The following is a 22,807-nucleotide window of genomic DNA, read 5'->3' on the forward strand; positions in this document are numbered from 1 at the left end:
AATATAAACACAACCCCCATCATGTAAAATCACACCAGGAAAACACACACTAACCGAGAACAGCTAACTAACAGCTAACACCACAGATCTCATACGTGGGCAGACTTTTGTTTTGTTTTCAGCCAGTTCTTCACATTTGAAATAAATGTTTAAAAATCTGTTCTACCATTCATTTCATTGTGTTCCAGATATTACTGCCTTTTATGGAAAAGGATGACTGTCCAAAGTTGTTTCTCTGAAAGGAGATTTTACAATTATTACTAACCGAATTCATGGCAACCTTACTGCGGTCCTGTGGCTATGGCACAAACATATTAAAGTATTTGTACATTAGTTTCAGAAGGCTTAGTACAATGAGTGGTTTTTATTTTACTTTCGTGGTTTTTATTTTGTTTTAAAGGGTTTTTATCTGTGGATTTTAATGGACGGTCATGCGTGGTGTCTGTGAGTCCAGATTTCATTGTTTGTTGTTGACAACTTGTTTTTAAACCAAGTTTTCCATCAGGAACAATAAATAAATAAATAGCTTCAACTAAACATGGAAACAGTGAAGGTTAGCAAGATCGCAGCAGACGAAAATGCCAGTGGCTGTATCGTAGACGGCCAGGCACGCTGTGGGGAGCATGTCTCACTTCTTCTGTCAATGTTAGAAACAGATGATGCCAAACATGGTGAATATTTTGGAATGGGCTGTTCAGTCCGCTCATTTAATAATAATGCTGATCTCTAGCAGCAATGATACATCATAAAGATGCAGGTCAAAATGGTCCCTGCACTACCCCCTGCTGGTTACACACATGTTGCAGTTTGCAAAGACGTAGCTTTAATTTCTGAGGACAAACACAAAACAAAAGGCAGCCAAGATAAACATGTGTATATTTACTTAAAAAGGCAAGGTAACTTTACTAATAAAGCACATTTAAAAACAAACTGTCGGCCAGTGCGCTGCACAATTTAAAACACACAAACACAACATATGTAAAATATTCAGAGAAATAAAAACATAGTCATCCACTGCACATCTGGAAAGGCTAAAGAATCAGGAGTCTTTGGTCAGAGGACCTTAAGGATCTATGTGGAGTGTAGTGGGATTAAAGACCTGCTCAGTAGAAGGGGGCTAAATGATGATGAGATTTAAAAACAAACAATAAAATCTTAAAATCAATCCTCAGCTTGATGGGGAGTTGGTGTAAAGAAGCAAGGATCGGGGTGATGTGCTCACATTTACGTGCAACTGTTAAAAGATACGCAAAGAAATTTTGGACCAACTGGAGGCGGTTAAAGAAAGACTGCTTTAGACTGGTTTATACCTTTAAAAAGAGAGTTGCAATAATCTAAAGCAGAAAAGATAAAAGCACACATGACCCAATAGAGACCACTTAAAAAAAGAAATGGCTTGAATTGGGGCTGGAGCTCTCAGAGTGGTCAGAGAAACCAGCGAGTCTCCATTTAGACTAAATAATTTTCCCATCCAGTTTTAACATCTTGCAGGCTAACAGCCAAACAGGGTGGATCTTCCTCAGTGGGAGATAAATCTGAGTATCATCAGCATAAAGATAATAAAAAATGTTATTTTATTTTTTTCAAACTAGATTCTAAGGGTAAGATACAAAAAGAAAATAAGAGAAAATAAACCCAAAGGAAAGAGCAGAGGTGGCAGAACAACATCCACTAGTGCTGACTGAAAAACTAGCACTAAGAATGATTCAAACCATTTAAAAACAGCCTTGTAGACTCACATTCTTCAGTCTGTGATCTACTGTGTTGAAGGCAGCGCTCAGGTCTCCGAGCACTAAGACAGCAGCATCATTAAAACGTGTATTCTGTAAATGTGCATCAGCACTTTTCCTTAACCTGGAGACTGTAGTAAATTAGAATGAGTGGAAGCAGTTTTAAATGTTCCATCTGAGGCAAAAACAAGCTACTTTCTGTGCAGAAAAGATTAATTAATCTGGATTTTCTAATCAATCAGCTCAACATGCTTCTCAGGGTTCTTTTAAAGATCTTTAACGGATGCTGTCCTGGTCTAAGAGGACTTCTGTTCTACTGGGGAAGCATCATGTATGAGAGTGGGGTCAGAGCGGCATGCTCCATGGAATCTGAAACAGCTCCTGGAGGAGGTGATTGTACCTGCAGCCTCTTTATCTCCCTCAGAGCCTCGATGTGCTCCTTCCTCAGCCTCTCCATCTCCTCCAGGTCCTCCAAGTCTGACAGAGACGGCTGCACAAAACACACAATAATAAATGTGATCAGATAAAATCTCAGATAATAAATGCAGCCGTTTACCAACAGATGCCTCTGAAAGGAGCTGAAACTGAAAATCACCTTCAGTGGCTCATATTTCTGCCACAAAAGTCTTTACTGACTGTTGGTGGTAGTTGGACAAAGCAAGATGAACCCAGGTCCGGGTTCTGGGTAGGATCCGTCCCTCCGTCGGACCCGGTGAGGTCCGGGTTCTGGGTAGGATCCGTCCCTCCGTCGGACCCGGTTAGGTCTGGGTTCTGGGGAGGATCCGTCCCTCCATCGGACCCCATGAGGTCCGGGTTCTGGGGAGGATCTGTCCCTACGTCGGACCCGGTGAGGTCCGGGTTCTGGGGAGGATCTGTCCCTCCGTCGGACCCGGTGAGGTTCGGGTTCTGGGGAGGATCTGTCCCTACCTCGGACCCGGTGAGGTTCGGGTTCTGGGGAGGATCTGTCCCTCCGTCGGACCCGGTGAGGTCTGAGTTCTGGGGCCCGGTGAGGTCCGGGTTCTGGGTAGGATCCGTCCCTCCGTCGGACCTAGTGAGGTCCAGGTTTTGGAGAGGATCCGTCCCTCTTTCAGACCTGTTTCCACTGATCTTCAGTCCAGTTCTTGGGTCATGTGACCTACGTCAGCCTTTTCCTTCCTTCAGAATGGCTTCTTGACATTGATGTTTCCATGGAGACCATTTCTGATGAGGCTTCAGCCAACAGTAGATGGATCAGCTGATGATTTAGATGTCTCTCTCAGGTCCTGGTTCAGGTCTTTGCTGGATTTGTTTTTTGGGAATCACGTTCTGTCAGACTGTCTGATCTCTGCTGGTTTTACAGATGAAACTAAAGAAATGGGAACAAATGAAGCCTCAAGATCCAGTTTAAACCAGTTCTGAGCTAAGCTGTCTGTTATATGTCGACACAGCTTATCATCCTGAGAGTTAGAAGCTTTTTCTGCCTGAGGATTCAGACATCAGAGTTAAGTTCCGGTGGAACTGGTCCGGTACCAGGACTGGACTGGAACTGGTCCAGTACCAGGACTGGACTGAAAATGATGGAAAAAGCAGATAATGTCCAAATAAAAACTTTGAAAGACCTCCAGAAACCTGGAGAACTGTTGATGAAGAACACTTTAATAAATACCTATAAAGTCAGAGATAAAGACATGAGGACTGCATTGGGACCCAGGACCAGGATCAGGACTCTTCAGGACGTTTCTTTCACCTTGGGACTGATGGATGTTTTGACTCTTTCTGAGCTCACAGTGTAAAAAATCTTTATGTCCTGCTGCCAGGCCGGTCCACGTGTTTGTCCAATCAGAGCATCAACAGATCAGTACATCAGGGTCGATTTAAATCTGAGCTGCAGCTCGTGTTCATGCCATTTCCCTCTGCCCTTCATTCACTTTATTCTGGTTCTAAGTCCTCGATCTTACTTCAAGTCCAGTGCAGAGGTTCAGACTTTGGCAAACCTCCTGAGACAGACATGGTGTAAAAATGAGGACATTATTATCTGGTTTCTATCGTCACACAGCTCTGATGCTTTAAGGCTGACAGAAGAAATCTCAGTGCTTGTAAATCTAACATTAAACATTTGCTGTTGGTTGAACATGTTTTTAACGTCAGCGTCCTGCCCTCTGCTGAGGCGGGTCAGGGCGCTCGTACCTGCGGGTTGGTGGGCGACTCCAACAGGCTGGACAGGTCGTCCGATGTGAACGTGGACCCTGGCTGGGCACCGACCAGCTCCTCCAGCTGGGGCTTGAACAGCTCACGGATCAGGCTCTCAAAATCTGGAAACACACATCATCACGATGATTAGCAACAGACTAGCAACTGTCAGAAAAGCGTGAGAATATTCCAGAAGGCTCCATGTTGGATTCCCTCCAAATGTCGGAGTAAAGACACAACATCACCGTCTGACCTGTGAAGGCCACCGTACCGGCCGGATCAGCTCGTAGTCTGGACCTGAGCGCCTGCCGCTGAGTCTCTGTCGGCTTCAGACCAATCAGATCCAGAGCCTGATAAAACACACACACACACACACACGGGTCAATACACACAGCTGGAAGCAGTAAAACGTCAACTTTGTCTCTGCTGTTGATGCTTGTTTGGAAGGAAAAGTAAATGTTCGTTACCATAAAAACACGACTTGCCAGATTTTAGCCAAATTTCTAGCCGTCGTCCCTGAAGGCCGTTAAACGCAAGATTAAAAATACAAAAGTTTACAATAAAAAATTGTGTGTGATAAAAGTATCTAATAGATGAATCAATCAGGTTCACACAAACTACTGTCTATCTATCTATCCATCCATCCATCCATCCATCCATCCATCTATCTAATATATCTCTACCTGGACCTTAAAGGGGCCAGGCTGTTTATCTTTTCTACTCAGCTCTGTAAAGAGAACCGTGTTACGTTTCGAGTAATTTTGAATAATTACTCAAGTGGTGGTGTACATCCCTAATATACACACATACCCAGATATACATTTAAAACAGTTGTTTCCCACTGTTAGCAGTAAGCTGTTGCCTAGGTTACCACTAGGCTAGGTTAGTGTGAAAGTCTTGCTGCATCATACACACACATCACTGTGTTATTGTACGGCCTGGAATCACCTTCTTATTGTTTATAAAATTTATTTGTGGTTCTTTCATTACATCAGTTGAAATAAGACGAATAACAGAAGATAAACCTGGACTTTGATTCTTGTTTCATGATCACATGACCAACACTCACCTGTTCCAGCCTCTCCAGTTTGAGACGGCAGCTGGCGCTCAGAGAGCATTTCCTCTGAGGAGGATGAGCGCTGGTGGAGTCTGTAGCACAGAAACACATTGTTTTGGTGAAACTCGCTTCCCTGAGTTCATTAAAACACCTTCAGAGAAACGGAGAAACTTGAAGCTGCTGCACAGAAAAACCATGTGACTACAGAGAAATGCAAACTACAAATAAACAGAGAACAAGGGATGAGACACAATCTGAATCAGATCTATTAACAAGAACGAGCTATCCTTTATTTTTATTTTCATTTCAGAAACACTGGCCCAAACAACCTCATCATCCCCCGTCTTACAGCGTGAAGTCAAACATGACGACCTGCAGATGCTTCACATATGCAGAAAACCTGAGGATTCCTCACAAACACACAGGCGTGATGAAGCTTCGCACCTCTGCAGCCAATCGCACGCCAGACCTCCTGCCGGCCTCACTTCCTCCTTCGACAGGCAGCCAACCAAACACCATCTGTCTCTCCTCCCAGTTTACAGCAGCTCATCTGTTTACGGGCAGGTGTGTCTGCACGAATTTACATATGAAAGCTACAGAAAATCCCTTCATACATGAATGAAAAGTCGGACTGTGGGGAAGGTGGACTGTACAGAGCAGCGTCCACATCCACACTCGATTCTGTGCAGCAGGGATAGTTAATGCACTGTGAATGGGAGCTTTCGGGCAGATGGTCGTGATCATGCTAATTATTCCACAAACAGCCAAATGATCTCACGCTACATTTCTGGAAGACCACCAGGCTCCGGCAGACTGAGGACATCTGAGCCCAGCAGCAGTGCTGTGTGCAGGAATTTTACTTCCAACTCGAAACACAAAACACTTGTTTTTCTAAAATTTTCTCGAATGGAACTAAACTTAATCTGCTTTTCACCATTTTCAGCTTCTTCACTAATACATGTGGATTCTCCAACCAGGTGAGGGTGTCATGATTGGGTATAAAAGCAGAATCCACCAAAGTTTTAGTCTGTTCAGCAAGGATGTGTCGTGACTCACCACTTTTCGTCAGACAATCAACAATAAGTTTTACAAATAGTGAAAAATAAACTTTTTTAGCATCTACAGAGCAGAATGTTGGGAGAAGATTCAGGAAGTCTGGAAAAATCTCAGAGTGAGAAGGACAAGGACAGAAACCACACTGTTGTAATAGAAATCTGTAATATTCCTTTTTTTTCAAATGTCCGTAATAACTCATTTGTTTTGTAGTAATTCAGTTTTTCCTTTTATTTCCTGAGACATAGGATTACAGAAATAAAGCTCAAATTTACATTTTAATGTAAAATAAAATAAAACCTGAAACTGTGCCAATACATTAAATTTCATTTTTCTAACAGGAAGTATAATTTCACATAAAAGACTGCCAATTTTCAAATTTATTATAATTTCACTAAAATGTTTAAAAAAAAAAACGATTACTGGCATAGGATAAATTTCTCAGCTGATATGTAAGTACATTACATTACACTGAATAAATACACAAATCTGCCATAAAACTGCGTCATGAAAACAATTAATAGCAATAAGATTTTTTTTTTTTACCATAATTGCAGGTAATTTAAGTATTACCGTACGTGCTAATATCTGTCAATGACCATTAAAAAGAGAAATAAAACCAAAGATCCCGTGTAAAGTGTTTTTATTGCGGTATTTTGGGTCTTTCCAGCTCATTTACCGTGTTTTTCAGTAGACAGAATTTCATCATTTTTTAAGTTGTCTTTTTTTTACAGTGTCACATTAAGGAGACGTCTTCCCTTGCTGTTTTTAAAACCTCTCTTAATTTTACCTTTGGCTGTCTCATTATCTATTTTAATAGTTTAATAGTTTTTTTAGATGTCCAGTTATTGCTCTGATGTTTGTGTGAAGCACTTTGACCAGCTGTGTTGGTTTTAAAGTGCGATATAAACAAAGTTGAGTGTATGATCAGGACCTTGCGTCCGGGTTAGATGCTGTATTGTTTTAGAGGTAAGATCCTCACCAGGGCTGGTCTCTGTGACGGGGTCAGCCTGTGGGGGCTGCTGCGTTCGTCCTGGAGACACTCGAACCTGCAAACATCAGCATAGATCTGATTCAGGTGTCACTGATCGGTGCAGTTTAACATCTGAGATGCTATCAAAGGGAAGCCTGGATGTTCTCAGACCTGGGTGATGTTAACGGCCGGTAGCGTCTCACAAGCAGGGTTTCGGCTGGAGGTGATCTTGGTGACCACGGCAGGCAGCTGAGGCGCACAGCCCAGTCCCGGGGCCCTCGTTTGGGGCCCACCTCCTCCTCCACAGCCCTGCAGACAGACGGAGCTGTGCGACCCGCTGCTGGAGCTGGATGACGACCTCCACCTGATGAAGGCTATTTCCACTGTTGGGTCGGGTCTGCAACATGAGACGAGCTGGTTTTCAACGTGTGCTGGATTTGTGGGCCAGAAAAGACCCGATCAGGCCAGGATACAAACTAAAAAGAACTAAAAGCTGCTGATCCAGTGACCTTAGAAGATGACTTGGAGTTTAATGCAGCAGCATGTCAGACTTATAAGTTGGTGTCAGATTATCGAGGCGTGCAGGCAGCAGTATTTTATAATCCACGCTACAATAGGCAGGCAGATAATGTAAAGAGGCCACGGTGGTGGAGCTGTGTTTAAGAATCCAGCTGCAGGTGTGATGTTAGCTTCTAGTTTAACCTTTGAAAGTCTAAGCTGGAAAAACACTGATTTAACATAAACATGTAGAGAAAGAAAAATCAAGAATAAAACTGAAGTTATTGTTATTCTGGAGACCTTATGAGGTTAAAACATTTTAAGAGCCACATTTACTAATAACAATAAATGAGGTTACCCAAATACAAGAACGAAAAAGAGCAGAAAGAAGAAAAATCTGATATGAACTGCTCCCCTTTACACATAAATCACCCCAAAAAACCAGAAAAACAAAGTTAAGCTGAAATAAGGCTAATAAATCCTCTCCTCTGCCTGCCAAAGCATTTTAATCCATCACATTAAAACATGTTTATTTATTTAACCATTTGAGTTTAACATATATTTTTAATTATTGTTTGATTAATCCTTTTCAATATCTTTGTCCAGATTATTTAATAAACTTATTTCTTTTTATAGAAAAATGTAGGTTTTTAAAGACTTCTGTTCTTTTTTTTCTTTTTTTTTAAAAACAAACAAATAAAAAACCCCTATATTTCTCCTACATTAAGTTATATTTACATTTTTTTCTGATCTGTTCTGGATATTTCATGGTAACGTGCTGGGTATGTGTTTTACCTAAATTTTGTACAATGCAACAATTCACTAAGTCACCAGAATGAATATAGTGAAATGCTGCTGTAAAGTGAAAACTTAGGAAGTTAATGAAGTAGTTTTCCAGCCTTGGGATGCTGCAGGGCAACGGCAGCTCCAGGATTGTACATAACAAATGTCAACGTACCATCCCAACCTGTCAAAAATGTACATGGTGCTACTTTAAGATCTGTCCAGACTGTCAGGAGGTGATGCAACAGATGCTATTAAGCTTCAGCAGTAGGTTCTTGTTCATGTTTATTCTTATTTGTAAGTGGAGAAAAGACCCACTGTACCAGATTTAGTTTAATTTTAATTTCCATCTGCAGTCCCAGGGCAGGTAAACAAAGATAAATTACAACAGATTTGCAGGTAAATCTAAATGTCATCAGTATAAAACTGGATTTTTTTACTCGCACTGCACCTCTGGAAGAGGTGCACGTCGAGCTCCAAGGAGCTGACAGCGGTGACGCCGAACCCGATTTTTCGTGGGTCAGACTAAACCACCAACTTCCACAGAACCATGTTTGCATCATGTCTGCATCCTGTTCTCTGGAAACTGTGAGAATAAATCCAGAGTAGGAGTGACAAGCATTTATGTAGAGGGTAAACAAAAAAGGCCCCAGTATGGATCCTTGTGGAACACCACAAGGCAAAAAGGCTGAAAGAGAAGACAAATTTAGCAGAAAGATAAGAGCTAAACTAATTCGGATCAGATGTCGACAAACTGTTCATGATGGGAGGGGAGAATATCATGGCTGCCAGGGTTGAACACAGCTGGAAGATCAAGCAACACCAGGACGGATTCCATGATTTATCAACGTGTTTGTTGGACCTGAGTTTGGTGCGGGTCAGGATGCTCCTCGCCTCCTCGTATGTCACTCCGATCAGAGACTCTTTGTTAATGGATACCAGCTGGTCCCCCACCTGCAGCCGGCCGTCCTGAAACAGGTAGACAAGTATAATGCTTCTTCATCTTCAGGATATCAAGGCTATCCTAATTAAACACACACAGACACACATTATATATACATTATATATATATATATATATATATATATATATATATATATATATATATATATATATATATATATATATATATGTATGATCGTTCTGTGTATGATTGTTCTGTGAGGACACTGACCTTCTGGCAGTCTCCTCCAGGCACTATTTCCTGAATGAACACCATTGGTCCTTCAGCTCGGTTGGCTCCTCCCTTGATGATGAGCCCCAGGCCTGTTCCCTTGGCAACACATATCAACTGAATGACACTGTCACTGGGGAAGGAGAGGAAGGGACAGGCAGGATGACAGCGATTAAAAACCACGCTCGCAGTCAGCCACAACACAACATAATCTCCATCCCTCCTCCTCCTCCTCCTCCTCCTCTTCCTCCCACATGAATTTGCTGAAATTGCTCTTCTCTATATTTAGTCACTGCCGAGTTTCCATGCAGCAGAATTGCAGTTCAACAGTTTACGTAATCACCTTCAGAAATGGAGGAGGAACTTTCTGGAACTGCTGAATAAACCAGAATCAGCATGAATCAGAACTTTTCACCAAATTCATCTCCTCTTGTGTTTAACATCTCAAACACCTTTACTTTTACCACCTGTTGTATTTATTAAACACACACTTTAGAAAAAATAAGTTAACTTTAAAATCCTCTTTTCAACATTTCTAAATGGATGAGTTTGAAGGAACACTCATCAGAAGCATAAACTAAATAAAGATGATATTAAAGTTATTCTTTATTCCAGAATGCAATTATTTCCAAATCTCATCAGGTCATGTGTTCTGTTATGCAGCCGTCCTACCTGAAGGCATGCACGGGTGCGTGCACGTTGTAGGCGGGGTTGGCGGTGTAGTGCGGGGCATGGGTGTAGGCAGTGACCCCCTCTTTGGGACTGAGGAGCTGGGGGCTCTCAGACCGGGATGAGGAGGAGGACGAGGCTGTGTCCATCAGCTTCACTGAGCAGAAACATGAGAAGAAGAAAGACGTGAGCAGGAAGAGGTGGGAGACGGAGAGAACAGAAGAAAGGAGGAGGAGGAGGAGGATGAAGATGCAGGAAAACTGTTAAAAAAAGTTCAGGTTTTATTGTGTAATGTTCCATAAAAACGGATTTATTATTGGAGATATATTTAGCAGAAAGGACTTTTATTTCACCAAAATCACGTAATTCAGGAAACGTTCAGGCGAAGTGGAGGCATTAAACTTTTATCAAAGTTTCAAAGACGTCTTAGGACCCAAGAAAAAAACTTTATACGAAAGTTGAGAAATTTACTGACAGTTTGATAATAACAACAACAACAATAATAATAATAATAATAATAATAATAATAATAATAATAATGATGATTTTGTAAGAAGTTTTTAGTGAATTTGGTGTTTTATGGGAACATTTTCTTGAGTGAAAATTGGGAATTTAGTGGAAATAAGGACGGATGCTGAACTGGAGGAAACTTGTTGGAAAAAGAAACTGAAATAATTTTTAAGCTTTTAGAGAAACAGGCTTGAAAAGCTGGAAATGATGAGACATTTAGAAACTGTGAGGATAATTTAATTTTTCATCACTTTTAAACCATAATGGCAAATTTCTGAATATAAAAAGTCATTTTTTTATTTTCTTCTTATTATTATTGTTATTATTATTGTTATTGTTATTGTTATTGTTGTTGTTGTTGTTGTTATTATTATTGTTATTGTTATTGTTGTTTTCATTGCATAACTCCACCCTTGTAATGAATGATTGTAAGTTAACAGATTATAGAAACACATCATGGCTGTCGTGGTTTTACTGTCATTGTTATAGTTATTGTTGTTAGTATGATTATTTTTGCTGCATAACTCCGTGATAAACATATATTCTGTAAGGGGATATCTGCATGTACCAGAGCTACTGGGTTTGGTCCTACGAGGGCCGGAGTCCAGCAGTTTTTCCACATTTTCCTGCTTCAGCACCTGAATCAAATGAAACGGATCTAACAGCCAATCACAGTGACCCGTTAGTCAGGTGTGTTGGAGCAGGGATACCTGGAGGTTATTATCACAAATTAAAGTGATTATGGAACAATGACTTGTGTGTCTTCCTTGTTTTTCATGTTCCAATAAACCAGTCAACCAGTTTGAATTGTTGTGGGTGATAAGCGGAGATACAGACTCATTCTTCACCAGATGCTTTAATTTGAACCATTTCTATTTATGCTGTTCTTTATGTCAGATGCTTCTGTCCCTGTTTTATATCATTATACATCTCTTTAATTTTCTCTAATTCTTTCTCATTTTCTGTAAATAGAGGTCTTCTTCTACCTTTTATACATTTTATATCTTTATTTTTTACCTATTTCTGTACTAAGCCGAAAGACTCCTCAGAATGTCATCATACTGCATAATGAATATAAAGATCTTGAATCTTGAATCTATGTTGTCCATGTGATGTCATTGTATGTCATGTTTAAAGGTCCATCTACCAGCGTAGGGCCTGAAGACGGAAACTAGCCATTAGCTAACAGCACATTTACATGAAAATGGACATTAATGTCTGTTACCTCTTCCTGAATAAATAAAAAAAATCTAAATGAATTAAATTAAATGACGTATTATTGTTATTGTAATTAAAACACAATAATTATAATTAACTATGACTTTTAATGTGAGCCGACTCATATTTGGGGACAAAAATGTGACTTTAGTTGGAAATTGCTAATCTGAAACATGGAGATTATTTTATAAAAGGTTTCTGATCTTTTCTGGTTTTCTGGCGGTGCCGGTGTAAACGGTCTAAACTCAGAACTGTGGAAAGTAAGGACGTTGTCTGAATGATGGGGAGGAGGTCCCTGTTAGGAGAAACCGGTCTGAAACGAGACGTTTCAGGTATGTGGGACGTTTCTGTGAAGAGGGGCTCTGACTGATGAGCTCACCTGTGGGGAGCTGTGTCGGGGAGATGCGACCAGAAGCTGCAATGTTGTTGGAGCCGTACTTCTCCATCAGCTCTGCAAACTCCCTCCTACAGGACACAGAAACATCACAGCCATGATCATCTCATTCCCACAATGTGTCCACATCACAGCATCTGCAGAAAACTCCTTATTTTCAGAAATCATTCGGACAGAAATGTAATTTCTTTTTCATTTCCCCCACAGAACAGCTGGTTTCTGGTAAACTTCTTCATTCTGATGATGGAAACGTGAGCGCTTTCTGCTGCGGGGTGTTGGAGGGAAAACCTGCAGATCTGTGAGTGTTTGTCTCCCTCACATGGAGGTGATCCTGACTCACACCATCAGCCATCTCTCTGATCCAGCTTTGATCCGATTGGCTGTTAATGCCTTTCAAACGGGATCAGAACAGCCACCGATGAAAAAAAACACATCCTGAGGTCTATAATCCCCAGGCTGAGCTCCTCTCAGACCTCTGAACTTTCCTTCTTTTACCTTCTGGAAGATTCACGTAAAAACATCCTGTTTCGGGAATCATTGCAAACAGAAGCCGAAGCTGCAGGATTTTCTGGAAAAGATTCATGAGGAAGAAACTTTTGATTTCTTAAACATATTTAGGGGATTATTTCTATCTACCGCTGATGTGAGTCCAGATCAGGGTAATCCTGCAAGCTGCAGGAGGAAGCTGAACTTTAACTCCTGACTGCCATGTCCAAACTGCTCCTTTAGCAGCTGATGGTGCGTTCGAGGACCTAAGCTGTTGTTGGTCTTTACACCTTTCAGGATGCGACGTCACTGAGCTACCTGACCTTCCTGTGCTTCGTTCAGGCTGTTGTTAACCTGCCTGACCCACAGGTGTGATGGATTTGGTTGTGAAAGCTGCTGAGGAGGAGGAGGAGAAGGAGGAGGAGGAGGAGGGCCACAGCCGAGTCCAGTCACTCTGTCTGTTTTTCCAGTTTTTATGGCTCCTCTGTGTTGTCAAAACTTTGAGACACATTGAAAATGTCTGAGCTTCAACCTGTGATGCTTTGACTGTTCTGCTGTGGATGAATGTTTGTGGTTTTCCACAGAGCCACATCTTCCTGCTTCAAACCAGGGAAAAACCCGTCTAAGTTACTCTGAAGTCCCACTTTATTCATCCTGATTTCTTCTCTTCTTTGTTGGGTTTTTCCAGATTTCTAACCTAAAACGTCCAGTTTGGGTTTCAGCAGTTCTAAAGGCATTTCTTCACGTGTCTGTATTGGGGCATTTTCAGCTTTATGATGCTTAGGTTTGATCAGTTTGTTGTCTTGATTTGGCAGAAATGAGGAACCAAGTGCAGGAACAGGAGGCAGAAGGAATGCTGGGAAAAGGGGTTTAATCTGAGAAACCAGGGAAAAACCACAGGGAAACAGGACGGGTGATCTGAAGGATCTGACCAGGTGAGGTAATAAGCAGGAAACAGAAAGCAAAACAAGACTTACACAACCCAAGAACAAAACTCAAGGACATAAACCAAGAACATAAACCAAGAACATAAACCAGGAACATAAACCAAAGACATAAACCAGAATCATAAACCAGAAACATGAACCAGGAACATAAACCAGAAACATAAACCAGGAACATGAACCAGGAACATAAACCAAGAACTTAACCCAGGAACATGAACCAGGAAAATAACCTAAGAACATAAACCAGGAACATGAATCAGGAAAATAAACCAAGAACATGACCCAAGCACATAAGCCAAGAACAGAAACCAGAAACATAAACCAGGAACATACACCAGGAACATAACCCAGGCCCATAAAACTAGGAACATAATCCAGAAACATAACAAAAGAACATAAACCAGGAACATGAATTAGGAACATAAACCAAGAACATAACCGAAGAACATAACCCAAGAACTTAAACCAAGAACATGAACGAGAAACATAAACCAGGAACATAACCTGAGAAAATAAACCAGGAACATAACCCAGGAACATGAACCATGAACATAACCAAAGTACATAAACCAGGAACACAACCCAAGAACATAAACCAGGAAAATAACCCAAGTACATAAACCAGGAACATAACCCAGGAACATGAAGCATGAACATAACCCAAGAACATGAATCAGGAACATAACCCGAGAACATAAACCAGGAACATAACCCAAGTACATAAACCAGGAACATAACCCAGGAACATGAACCATGAACATAACCCAAGAACATGAATCAGGAACATAACCCGAGAACATAAACCAGGAACATAACCCGAGAAACATAAACCAGGAACATAACCCAAGTACATAAACCAGGAACATAACCCAGGAACATGAACCATGAACATAACCCAAGAACATGAATCAGGAACATAACCCGAGAAACATAAACCAGGAACATAACCCAAGAAAATAAACCAGGAACATAAACCACGAACATAACCCAAGAACATAAACCAGAAACATGAACAAGGAACATAACCCAAGAACATAAACCAGGAACATAACCCAAGTACATAAACCAGGAACATAACCCAAGTACATAAACCAGGAACATAACCCAGGAACATAAACCAGGAACAAAACCCAAGGATATAAACCAGGAACATAACCCCCAAGATATACTTACCTCCAGTTCGGGAAGCTGGTCTACAAAGCCTGTTTCGATGTGTGTGTGTGATTCGATTATTACACACAGACGCAACTTGATATAACTTGTGAGAGTTAGATGTGAAAACCTGCACTGGAAATGGAATAAGAAGCGAGATAAAAGTAGACAATATCTGCCCTCATGTTTACAGCTTTGGCACCAATGAGAAAACTGTAGGACAGAAATTTACCCAGTAAAAGAAAAACTCAATGCTTTCAGATGAAATCGGCTCTCTATGCTTTAAGGAGAGATTTAAAATAGGACACTGAGTCGGCCGACCTCAGAGTTTAGGGGCTTTGACCGCAAAAGCTCTGTCACCTCTGACCTCAGATCGAGGTTCTGAAATAACTAAATCTAAATGGGAGCTGATGTAGGGTCTAAAACCAGATTAATCAGCTTTAAGTTCTCGGTTCTATTTAAAACTCTGCTAAGTTCCGAACCATCTGGTTTTTACAGTTGAAATAGTCAAGATCTTAGGGGATAAAATAGCGCTGACCAAGGTTTCCACAGTGATCCTTGGTGATGTGGTTCTATCTATGATGGTTCTGAATGTGGTTCCGTCTGAGGGATCCAAGAACTGAAGCTGATAAACAGACAACAGGTAAAAGTTTTACTTCATTAATGCTCCCTGTGGATGTTTTTCTTCTGTGTTCTTCAGATGACTCCAGACACGAAGTAACAATCAGATTTTTGGTGTGCTTTTAAATGGGCTCAGTGAGACGTACCTCATCGCTTTTTTGTTGTATCTTTGCAGTTGAGGACATAAAAGCACTCCTGAACGGGGACTTATTTGTCCTTAAACTGTTTCGAAGAATCCACCAAATGCCCTGATTCCCATACAGGAGCTAAAAAACAACAATGTTCAGAATAATTCAGTCTTCAATCCAATTTAGCATCCTGAACTCATTGACCTCATCAATAAGCTTTAAGTCCATGTTTTTCTTTCCTTGCGTTCCGCCTGCATCCCAACAATAATCTCAAAACAACTTTCCCTCACATTTGTGCATTCAAGACAGTAAATCCTCATTTTGGAGAAAGATTAAGATTATTTTGGGTATTTCGAGGCTGACTCTAATGATTGAAGGTGTGTTTTGTTTGTCATTGGTTGGGCCTGTGAGGACACAAAGCCAAATCCCTGGCGCCTGATTGCATCACGGCCTACTGCGCCACGCTGAGCTGCAGGTAATAATCAGAATTTGTTTCTAGCATTAAACAAATCGTCACAACGGGGCTCGAGCCTGGGGGTGAAAACGGGACGTGTCGGCACAGAGCTGCCCTGCGTCGGCCTGGAGGTGCGACGACTTTCTCTCTGCAGTCACAACACATCACTTCCTATCAGCAGCCCTAAGCTGCTAAACTTTTTTTGTTTTTCTGCCTCCATCTGTCCCTCTGCAGAGCGTGACCCTTGCTGAGGACACCAGAGACAAACCTGGACAGGATCCATGACTTTTGGGCTTAATTTAAAATGCTGCTGTTGTTTTGGAGCAAATAAAAGGATTATCCATCAGGGGTTCTTATAAGGGCGTTATTCATCCATGCAGAAGGTAAAATACTTTCACGTAGAGCTGCAGCATCGTTGTCTAGCTCTAGAAAGTTCCGGTATGGATGTGATTTAACAAAGCCACAGCGGTGTGCAGAGCTGTTTTTGCTGATTCCCGCATCCGCCACGGCGACCCTATTGTGTCAGGCTGCGTTTGGGTTGACGCAGCAGGATGACGTTAAAAGCAGAGTGCCAGGTCAGTTTACCCCCCTCTCCCACCACCGGTCACCTCAGAGTTCACACCAAGGACGGATCGAACCAGCGACTCGCCCGCTTTCCCCGGCAGCGGCGAGAGCAGCCGTCTGCTGGAAAACATCAGCTGGTGTCGGGAGGAGGACAATTCCAACGTTATGAATAAGCTGACTTTCCTTCCACGCTCGCTGCATGAGGCAAACTAAGAGGCTTAAAGGCTCATTTTAATGATTCTTAAAAGAACACAAGTTAGGGAAAAAAAGGAGAAAAAACTGCAGATTTTCATGCTCAGTGCTGAATTTATATCTCCATGCACACGACTTTCAGCAGAACAGACAGAAAAAAGGTGAAATGGCCTGCGTTTCGTCTTTCCTCCTCATCTCATTGTGACACCTGTCAGCTAAACGTCATCTGGTTTGCATCCCTACCAAATGAAACCCCAATGGCTCCAGGAGTTTGGAGAAAATGGTAGTCTTCACCGGCCTGGAAATGAGGTACTGTTGGTATTCAGTCGCCTCACTTTACCTCCAGTGAATTAAGTGGAAGGAAGTTAGAAGATGTCATAGTTTAGATGTAAATTCAGCTCCAGATATCTTAAAACACTGAGCTGTGTGACGCCATAGATCCTTTTAGGTAATTTATTCTTTGAACTGAAGAAATACCCGTCAATCCAGTTCCTGATATCTGGAACTACCTGCTTCAGACCAGCTTCCACACAGCCAAGCTGGAAACATAGAAAATCCTGGAAGACTGCAACTTCTTTACAGCAGTAACCAGCTGTTTCGCTCTGTTTACATTTAAGTACTTTCTTAACACCTTGATCAGCTGTTCTTCATAACTATCCGTTCAACCGCTCATCAGTGGAAATGCGGAAGCCGCATCCTTCCACTTCATTCTTGTCCGTGTTAACTACGCCCACCTCAAATGTCCGACCAATCACACAATATTTCTTGGAGCCCAACAAAAAGACAGTTCTGCTTGGCCGGAAAGAAGCCGCAAAGACGTCTCCATTTACATCATTTTGTTCTTGTGGCTTCGAGAACAAGAAAAATGTTCTTGCTTCTCGCAGAGTCTGTAGTCTTTAGCCTCCACGACAGAACTAAACCTCAGCCATTAGAACCAGTAGAACCAGTAGAGCCATTAGAACCAGCAGGATCAGTAGAACCAGTAGCTACAAAAGCAGCTGTACTTGACTGGTTGATTGTTGGTCTTTCTGGATGTCCACCACATCATGCGACATCATGTTTAAAATTCATTTTCTCTGGAAGATGGAGGATGTTTTGTGTCTGAGACCAATTAGCTCCTTTTCAGAGCTCAGATCTTGTATTATTTCCTTTACAATGTGGAAACAGTTTTGTTTTTGACTTTGGAAATGTTTCTAGTTTTTATTTAAGGGTTTTCCAGACACCCAAGAAATCCTGTATTTAACACACTGATTCTTACCAAAGCAAACAATGATCCTGCTGGACGTTGCAGTCAGTCATATCCATTGATTGGTCCCCCCATGCTAACGTCTATCTTAACTTGGCCACCCCATTATACATTTCCTAGATACACCCCTGGGCTTTCATCTTCCCATTAGCTTTAATTTAAAAGGACCCAAACCAACTGGAGGAAAGTGATTTCATCCTATAACCAAATGATCACTGAAATTCTGACATGATTAGATCCCAAAAAGGGCTTATAAGACACTTTTTTATACTTCTTAAATCCTTAGATTGCTTTGTGGTTTAATGACCTTAACAGGAACCCAGAAGGAACCTCCAACGTCTCAGACTGGAAGACTTGATCTCTAACTTGTTTCATGGTGACAGTTTACCTGGATTCATCGTCTCTAGCGATCAGCAGGGACATGTGGTTGGAGAGCGAAGCTGTCCTCAGGATCTCCACCGCCCTGTCAGGAGACACAGCAGAGGTGGAATCACTGGCCGTCATCTGCTGACATGTTTCCTGCCTGAAGTCTGAGGCTGAAAGTTCAGCATCACCCGAAAGCCTCACATTCCCTCTATAAACCGTTAAATTTCACACTGCAGTGTTTTTATATGCAGACATCGGCAGACGCAAGGGGCTTCACGTGAATCAACATGGAAACTGAACTATTTTGCTTTAAATCAAAGTTTCCCGTAAAGGTGGAAGCTTTTCCAGAAAGGTGTGCATTCACACATTTCCAGGTAAAACTCTGTAGTATTACCACCAGGCCTGTTGGTGGCACTGCAATGCTGCTACACAAACACCAAAAACTGAGAAGAAGACATGGAGCCTGTTCAGATGCACAGCACCAGCAATAAAGAAGCAGATGAAGAAGAAGAAGAGGAGGGAGGTCTGCACGTGTCCTCTAGAGGCTCCCTTACGTACGTGAACAGTGACGTCCGTTTCGGACGTTGTCATCCTCATACGTCCAGGCGTCTTTTATGTTGCCATGGTTGTTAAGTCAGTTCCTCCACTAGGGGGCAGTGCTGAGTTCAGAGTTTACTCCTGCGAGCCGGTTTTAGACACCGGTTGGTGGCAGTAATGCGTCGCTAAAACGCTGTTTCCATTACGCCCTAAACACTTGCATGTAGTCTTTTTACAAAAGCTCGCACAATTTCTAAAGTTGTCCTTGTCTTCATTCTTCTTCTTCTGTTTTGTTTCCTGATCCTCTTCTTCTTCTCTGGTTAGTTTCCATCACTGGTCACATGTCAGCTTTTCCGCTCAGCACTGCCCGCATGATTTCCGGTGGTATTTCTCCGTTTTCTGCATCAAGCTACGAATACTTAAGCTCCCTGAAAACGGACCAAATTACACTCGTAACCAACGCAGAAGATGTCCGTCCATTTCCGTCTTCTACGTCCAGCATAAATGGGCCTTCAGGGAGACTGGGTGGTTGCATCGTCTGATATTATTTTACATATTTTATTTTTCCATTTTAATTTATTTTATTCTGTTTTGGGCTTTACAGATTGTTTTTATATTCCATCCATCCATCCATCCATCCATCCATCCATCCATCCTTCCGTCCATCCGTCCGTCCATCCATCCATCCATCCATCCGTCCGTCCGTCCATCCATCCATCCATCCTTCCGTCCATCTGTCGTCGTCCGTCCATCCGTCCATCCATCCATCCATCCATCCATCCATCATCCATCCATCCATCCGTCCGTCCATCCGTCCATCCATCCATCCATCCATCATCCATCCATCCATCCATCCTTCCGTCCATCTGTCCGTCCGTCCGTCCATCCGTCCATCCATCCATCCATCCATCCGTCCATCCATCCATCCATCCATCCATCCTTCCGTCCAGCTGTCGTCGTCCGTCCATCCATCCATCCATCCATCATCCATCCATCCATTAAATAAAATAATAAATAACTGATGCAATACTATTTAAAAATGTTTTTCTAGAAGAGATAAAAATAAATAAAATGTAAAAAGCATCAGCGTATGTGCCTGTAGGAGATAAATGTGCTTTTTAAAATTTATGCACCAGAGGGTAAAGTTCAGTTCCCGAATGTCACCACTTCTCCTGAAGCTTTATTAAACATTACGCTGTGTGCTCACCTCTCATTGGTCACCCCGATCAGGCTGATGTTATTGACATCCAAAATCAGGTCACCTGACTTAAGCCGGCCTGGAACAGAGTGACAGATGGACATACAGACAGGTGAGCAGGATGATAATGATTATGACAGTTGCTGCGTCCGTCTCCCCTCAAACAGGGCAAATGTCCAGAGAGTACATACCATCCAGAGCAGCCAACCCGCCCGCGATCACCCGCTTGATATATATCCCAAACTCTTCACCTGTCAGCTCTTTGTAACCTCCAATTATTTTCACACCTGGGAAAAACACAGAATGGTCTGGAGGTTTGAAAAGAGCCTGAATCATCTGCAGATAGGAGGTGAGGAAGGTTGGGATGCTCACCGAGTCCCTTTTTACAGTCGCAGAACTCCAACCTCTGGACGGCTCGGTTGATGCCATGTGGGCCCATGATCGTCCTGGCAACAAGTATAAACACAGCAGATTCAGAAACATATCGACATCCTGCTTCAGTCGCCGTGTCCTCGGTGCTCTGCTGTACAGAATAATCAAATCATCCCTGGATTTTGTTATTGTCTCCCTCCCTCCCTCCTCCGGACTGCCACATGCAACCAATGATATCTGTCTCCTCCCAAACCACACAGCGGTTGACCCATGAGTGACCTGGATGTGAGGAAGCTCTGAAATAATCAAAGGAACATTGAAAAGCAGTTATTGTATCCTGGACAGCGGCTGCTGTCTGTTTGCAGAGAGATTTGCAGGTTTTGATTAAAGCTGCAGAGACGGCTGAGATGTGATGAACATGCTGATGCTGCTCATGTCCTGAGGCTCAGTTCAACATCACAGCACAGCTGCACTGACTTCCTTTCACATCACTGCATCCGAGTGTGTAGAGACAGAAAATACTGACATGACATGGCTGCAATAAGCTCAGCTTTTCGTCCACCATCAGGTCTCCGGCAGTTTGTCGCCTCTTAAATATCAACCCTTAACTCTCCAGATCTCCCCGACTATCGCTTATATCACCAGGAGCAGTGGTGTGTAGCTCTGTGGGGTAAACTCTGATGGATAGCTACCCTTTAGCTGATCTATGGAAGTTTTCCAGGCATTTCATTTACAAACCAGCTGCTAAATGTAGTTTTATTCAGAGACTGTATCTGGTAAATCCACAATGATCCATGATAACAGCATTATTTATCACATTTCATCATAAAAACATCACCATCACTACTATGTTGCTAAGAGACCTCTATTTAGACCTGGACATGATGATGAAGCCACTTCCTGTCAGACTTTCCACCAATCAGAGAGCTTAGATTGACGGTAACGTCCAATCAGGAGCAGCCAAAGATCAACCAGTGAGCAGAAAGTTCTATGTGTGTGTGAAAAGAAGAAATGGCTGGAATAAAGCCAAGAAGACGTTTCTGATGTACGGTGGCGCCACAAAGCAGCTGTCCAAAACATGAAGGAAATTTCTGAAAAGACAAAAAAGTCCAATATTTCAAAGATTTGTTTTTTAAAGTGCAACTATAGTTCTTCTGTGGTTCTGCACTGGAAGTCTTCTGTTCATCTTCTAGATTCATTCTAACCTGTTTAAGGTTGCAGGGGGGCTCTTTTATCCCAGCTGTCACCGAGCAGCAAACAGTCTTTATTCCCATGTGGGATACAACTGAGCCATGAGGACCAAAAGTGGCCCTGATCTGACCCAGATGTGTTTGCTTCCTGACCAGTAAGAGCCTGGCAGGCGACCGCTTGCATCGTGACTTTCAGTAAAATCCACCAGAGGAGGCTTGGAGCTGTAATATCACATCCATACATCCTTCAAAGCCATGCTGCTCCGAGAAGCCGCTGCGTGAACATACTGCGTGTTATGAAAGGGATAATATGAAGTCGAGGTCACTTTGATCTCTGTGAAGAGGCTTAATTAGAAACAACAACATTATCCATCTTAAGGAGCAGCCAGCAACCAAACACACTGCAGAGAGATTGTTGTGCACACTCAGCGCTGTGCACAAGTTCCACACATCCTTCATTCACTCTATTTATAACTTTCAGAATATTCACTGATATCAAACATTCATTGTGCCCTGGTTTGCTGAACTTCTGCAGAGCTGATTCATGAAAACAAAGTCTAAAACGGACTAAAACAGCAGCTGAGGATAAAACAGGGAGCGACAGGAATCTCATCATCTTACAGTCTCCAAATGTCATGTTTGAATCCTTCAGGTCAGTGGCTTCTTCAGAAGCCGGATTTTTAAGCGTTAGCGGTGCAGAACTCCCTGACCTGTGCCCAGATCAAACCCGGACTTTAAAGGTGCAGAAGGTGGCTGCATCATCATGTCCAGGTCTAAATAGAGGTCTCTTAGCAACATAGTAGTGATGGTGATGTTTTTATGATGGAATGTGACAAATAATGCTGTTATCATGGATCATGGTGGATTTACCAGATAGTCTTTGAATAAAAACTACATTTAATGGCTGGATTGTAAACCTCCTGGACGGGATAGAAATTCCTGGAAACCTTCTGTAGATCAGCTAAAGGGTAGCTATCATCACAGTTTACCCCACAGAGCTACACACCACTGCTCCTGAGACTCTGGTGAGTACATGTTGACTGATTACTGACACACATGCTGCCAACAGAAAGTCTAGAAAGCAGGATTCATCAACCCGTCGGTGGCGATCGACTGGTTCATCTTG

At 42.3% G+C, this 22,807-nt stretch overlaps 1 protein-coding gene across 3 annotated transcripts in view; it reads right to left on the bottom strand.

The window, feature by feature from the left end:
• The window catches only part of stxbp4 (syntaxin binding protein 4), a 57,071-nt gene that overhangs the window by 21,113 nt on the left and 13,151 nt on the right, over window positions 1–22,807 (bottom strand). For all 3 annotated transcript variants that reach the window (XM_041974499.1, XM_041974498.1, XM_041974497.1), the window contains exons 2-15: window positions 20,492–20,565; window positions 20,311–20,406; window positions 20,129–20,198; window positions 18,407–18,481; window positions 12,214–12,299; window positions 10,110–10,263; window positions 9,438–9,570; window positions 9,126–9,232; window positions 7,154–7,379; window positions 6,992–7,058; window positions 4,969–5,048; window positions 4,153–4,249; window positions 3,897–4,021; window positions 2,131–2,220 (exon numbers count right to left, since the gene is read on the bottom strand). In XM_041974499.1, the coding sequence (XP_041830433.1) occupies window positions 2,131–2,220; window positions 3,897–4,021; window positions 4,153–4,249; window positions 4,969–5,048; window positions 6,992–7,058; window positions 7,154–7,379; window positions 9,126–9,232; window positions 9,438–9,570; window positions 10,110–10,263; window positions 12,214–12,299; window positions 18,407–18,481; window positions 20,129–20,198; window positions 20,311–20,406; window positions 20,492–20,558 (1,473 nt within the window). In that variant the 5' untranslated portion in view covers window positions 20,559–20,565. The remainder of the gene's footprint in view (window positions 1–2,130; window positions 2,221–3,896; window positions 4,022–4,152; window positions 4,250–4,968; window positions 5,049–6,991; window positions 7,059–7,153; window positions 7,380–9,125; window positions 9,233–9,437; window positions 9,571–10,109; window positions 10,264–12,213; window positions 12,300–18,406; window positions 18,482–20,128; window positions 20,199–20,310; window positions 20,407–20,491; window positions 20,566–22,807) is intronic.

The sequence above is a fragment of the Melanotaenia boesemani genome, chromosome 21 (assembly GCF_017639745.1).
Source record: "Melanotaenia boesemani isolate fMelBoe1 chromosome 21, fMelBoe1.pri, whole genome shotgun sequence".
NCBI classification, from domain to species: domain Eukaryota; kingdom Metazoa; phylum Chordata; class Actinopteri; order Atheriniformes; family Melanotaeniidae; genus Melanotaenia; species Melanotaenia boesemani.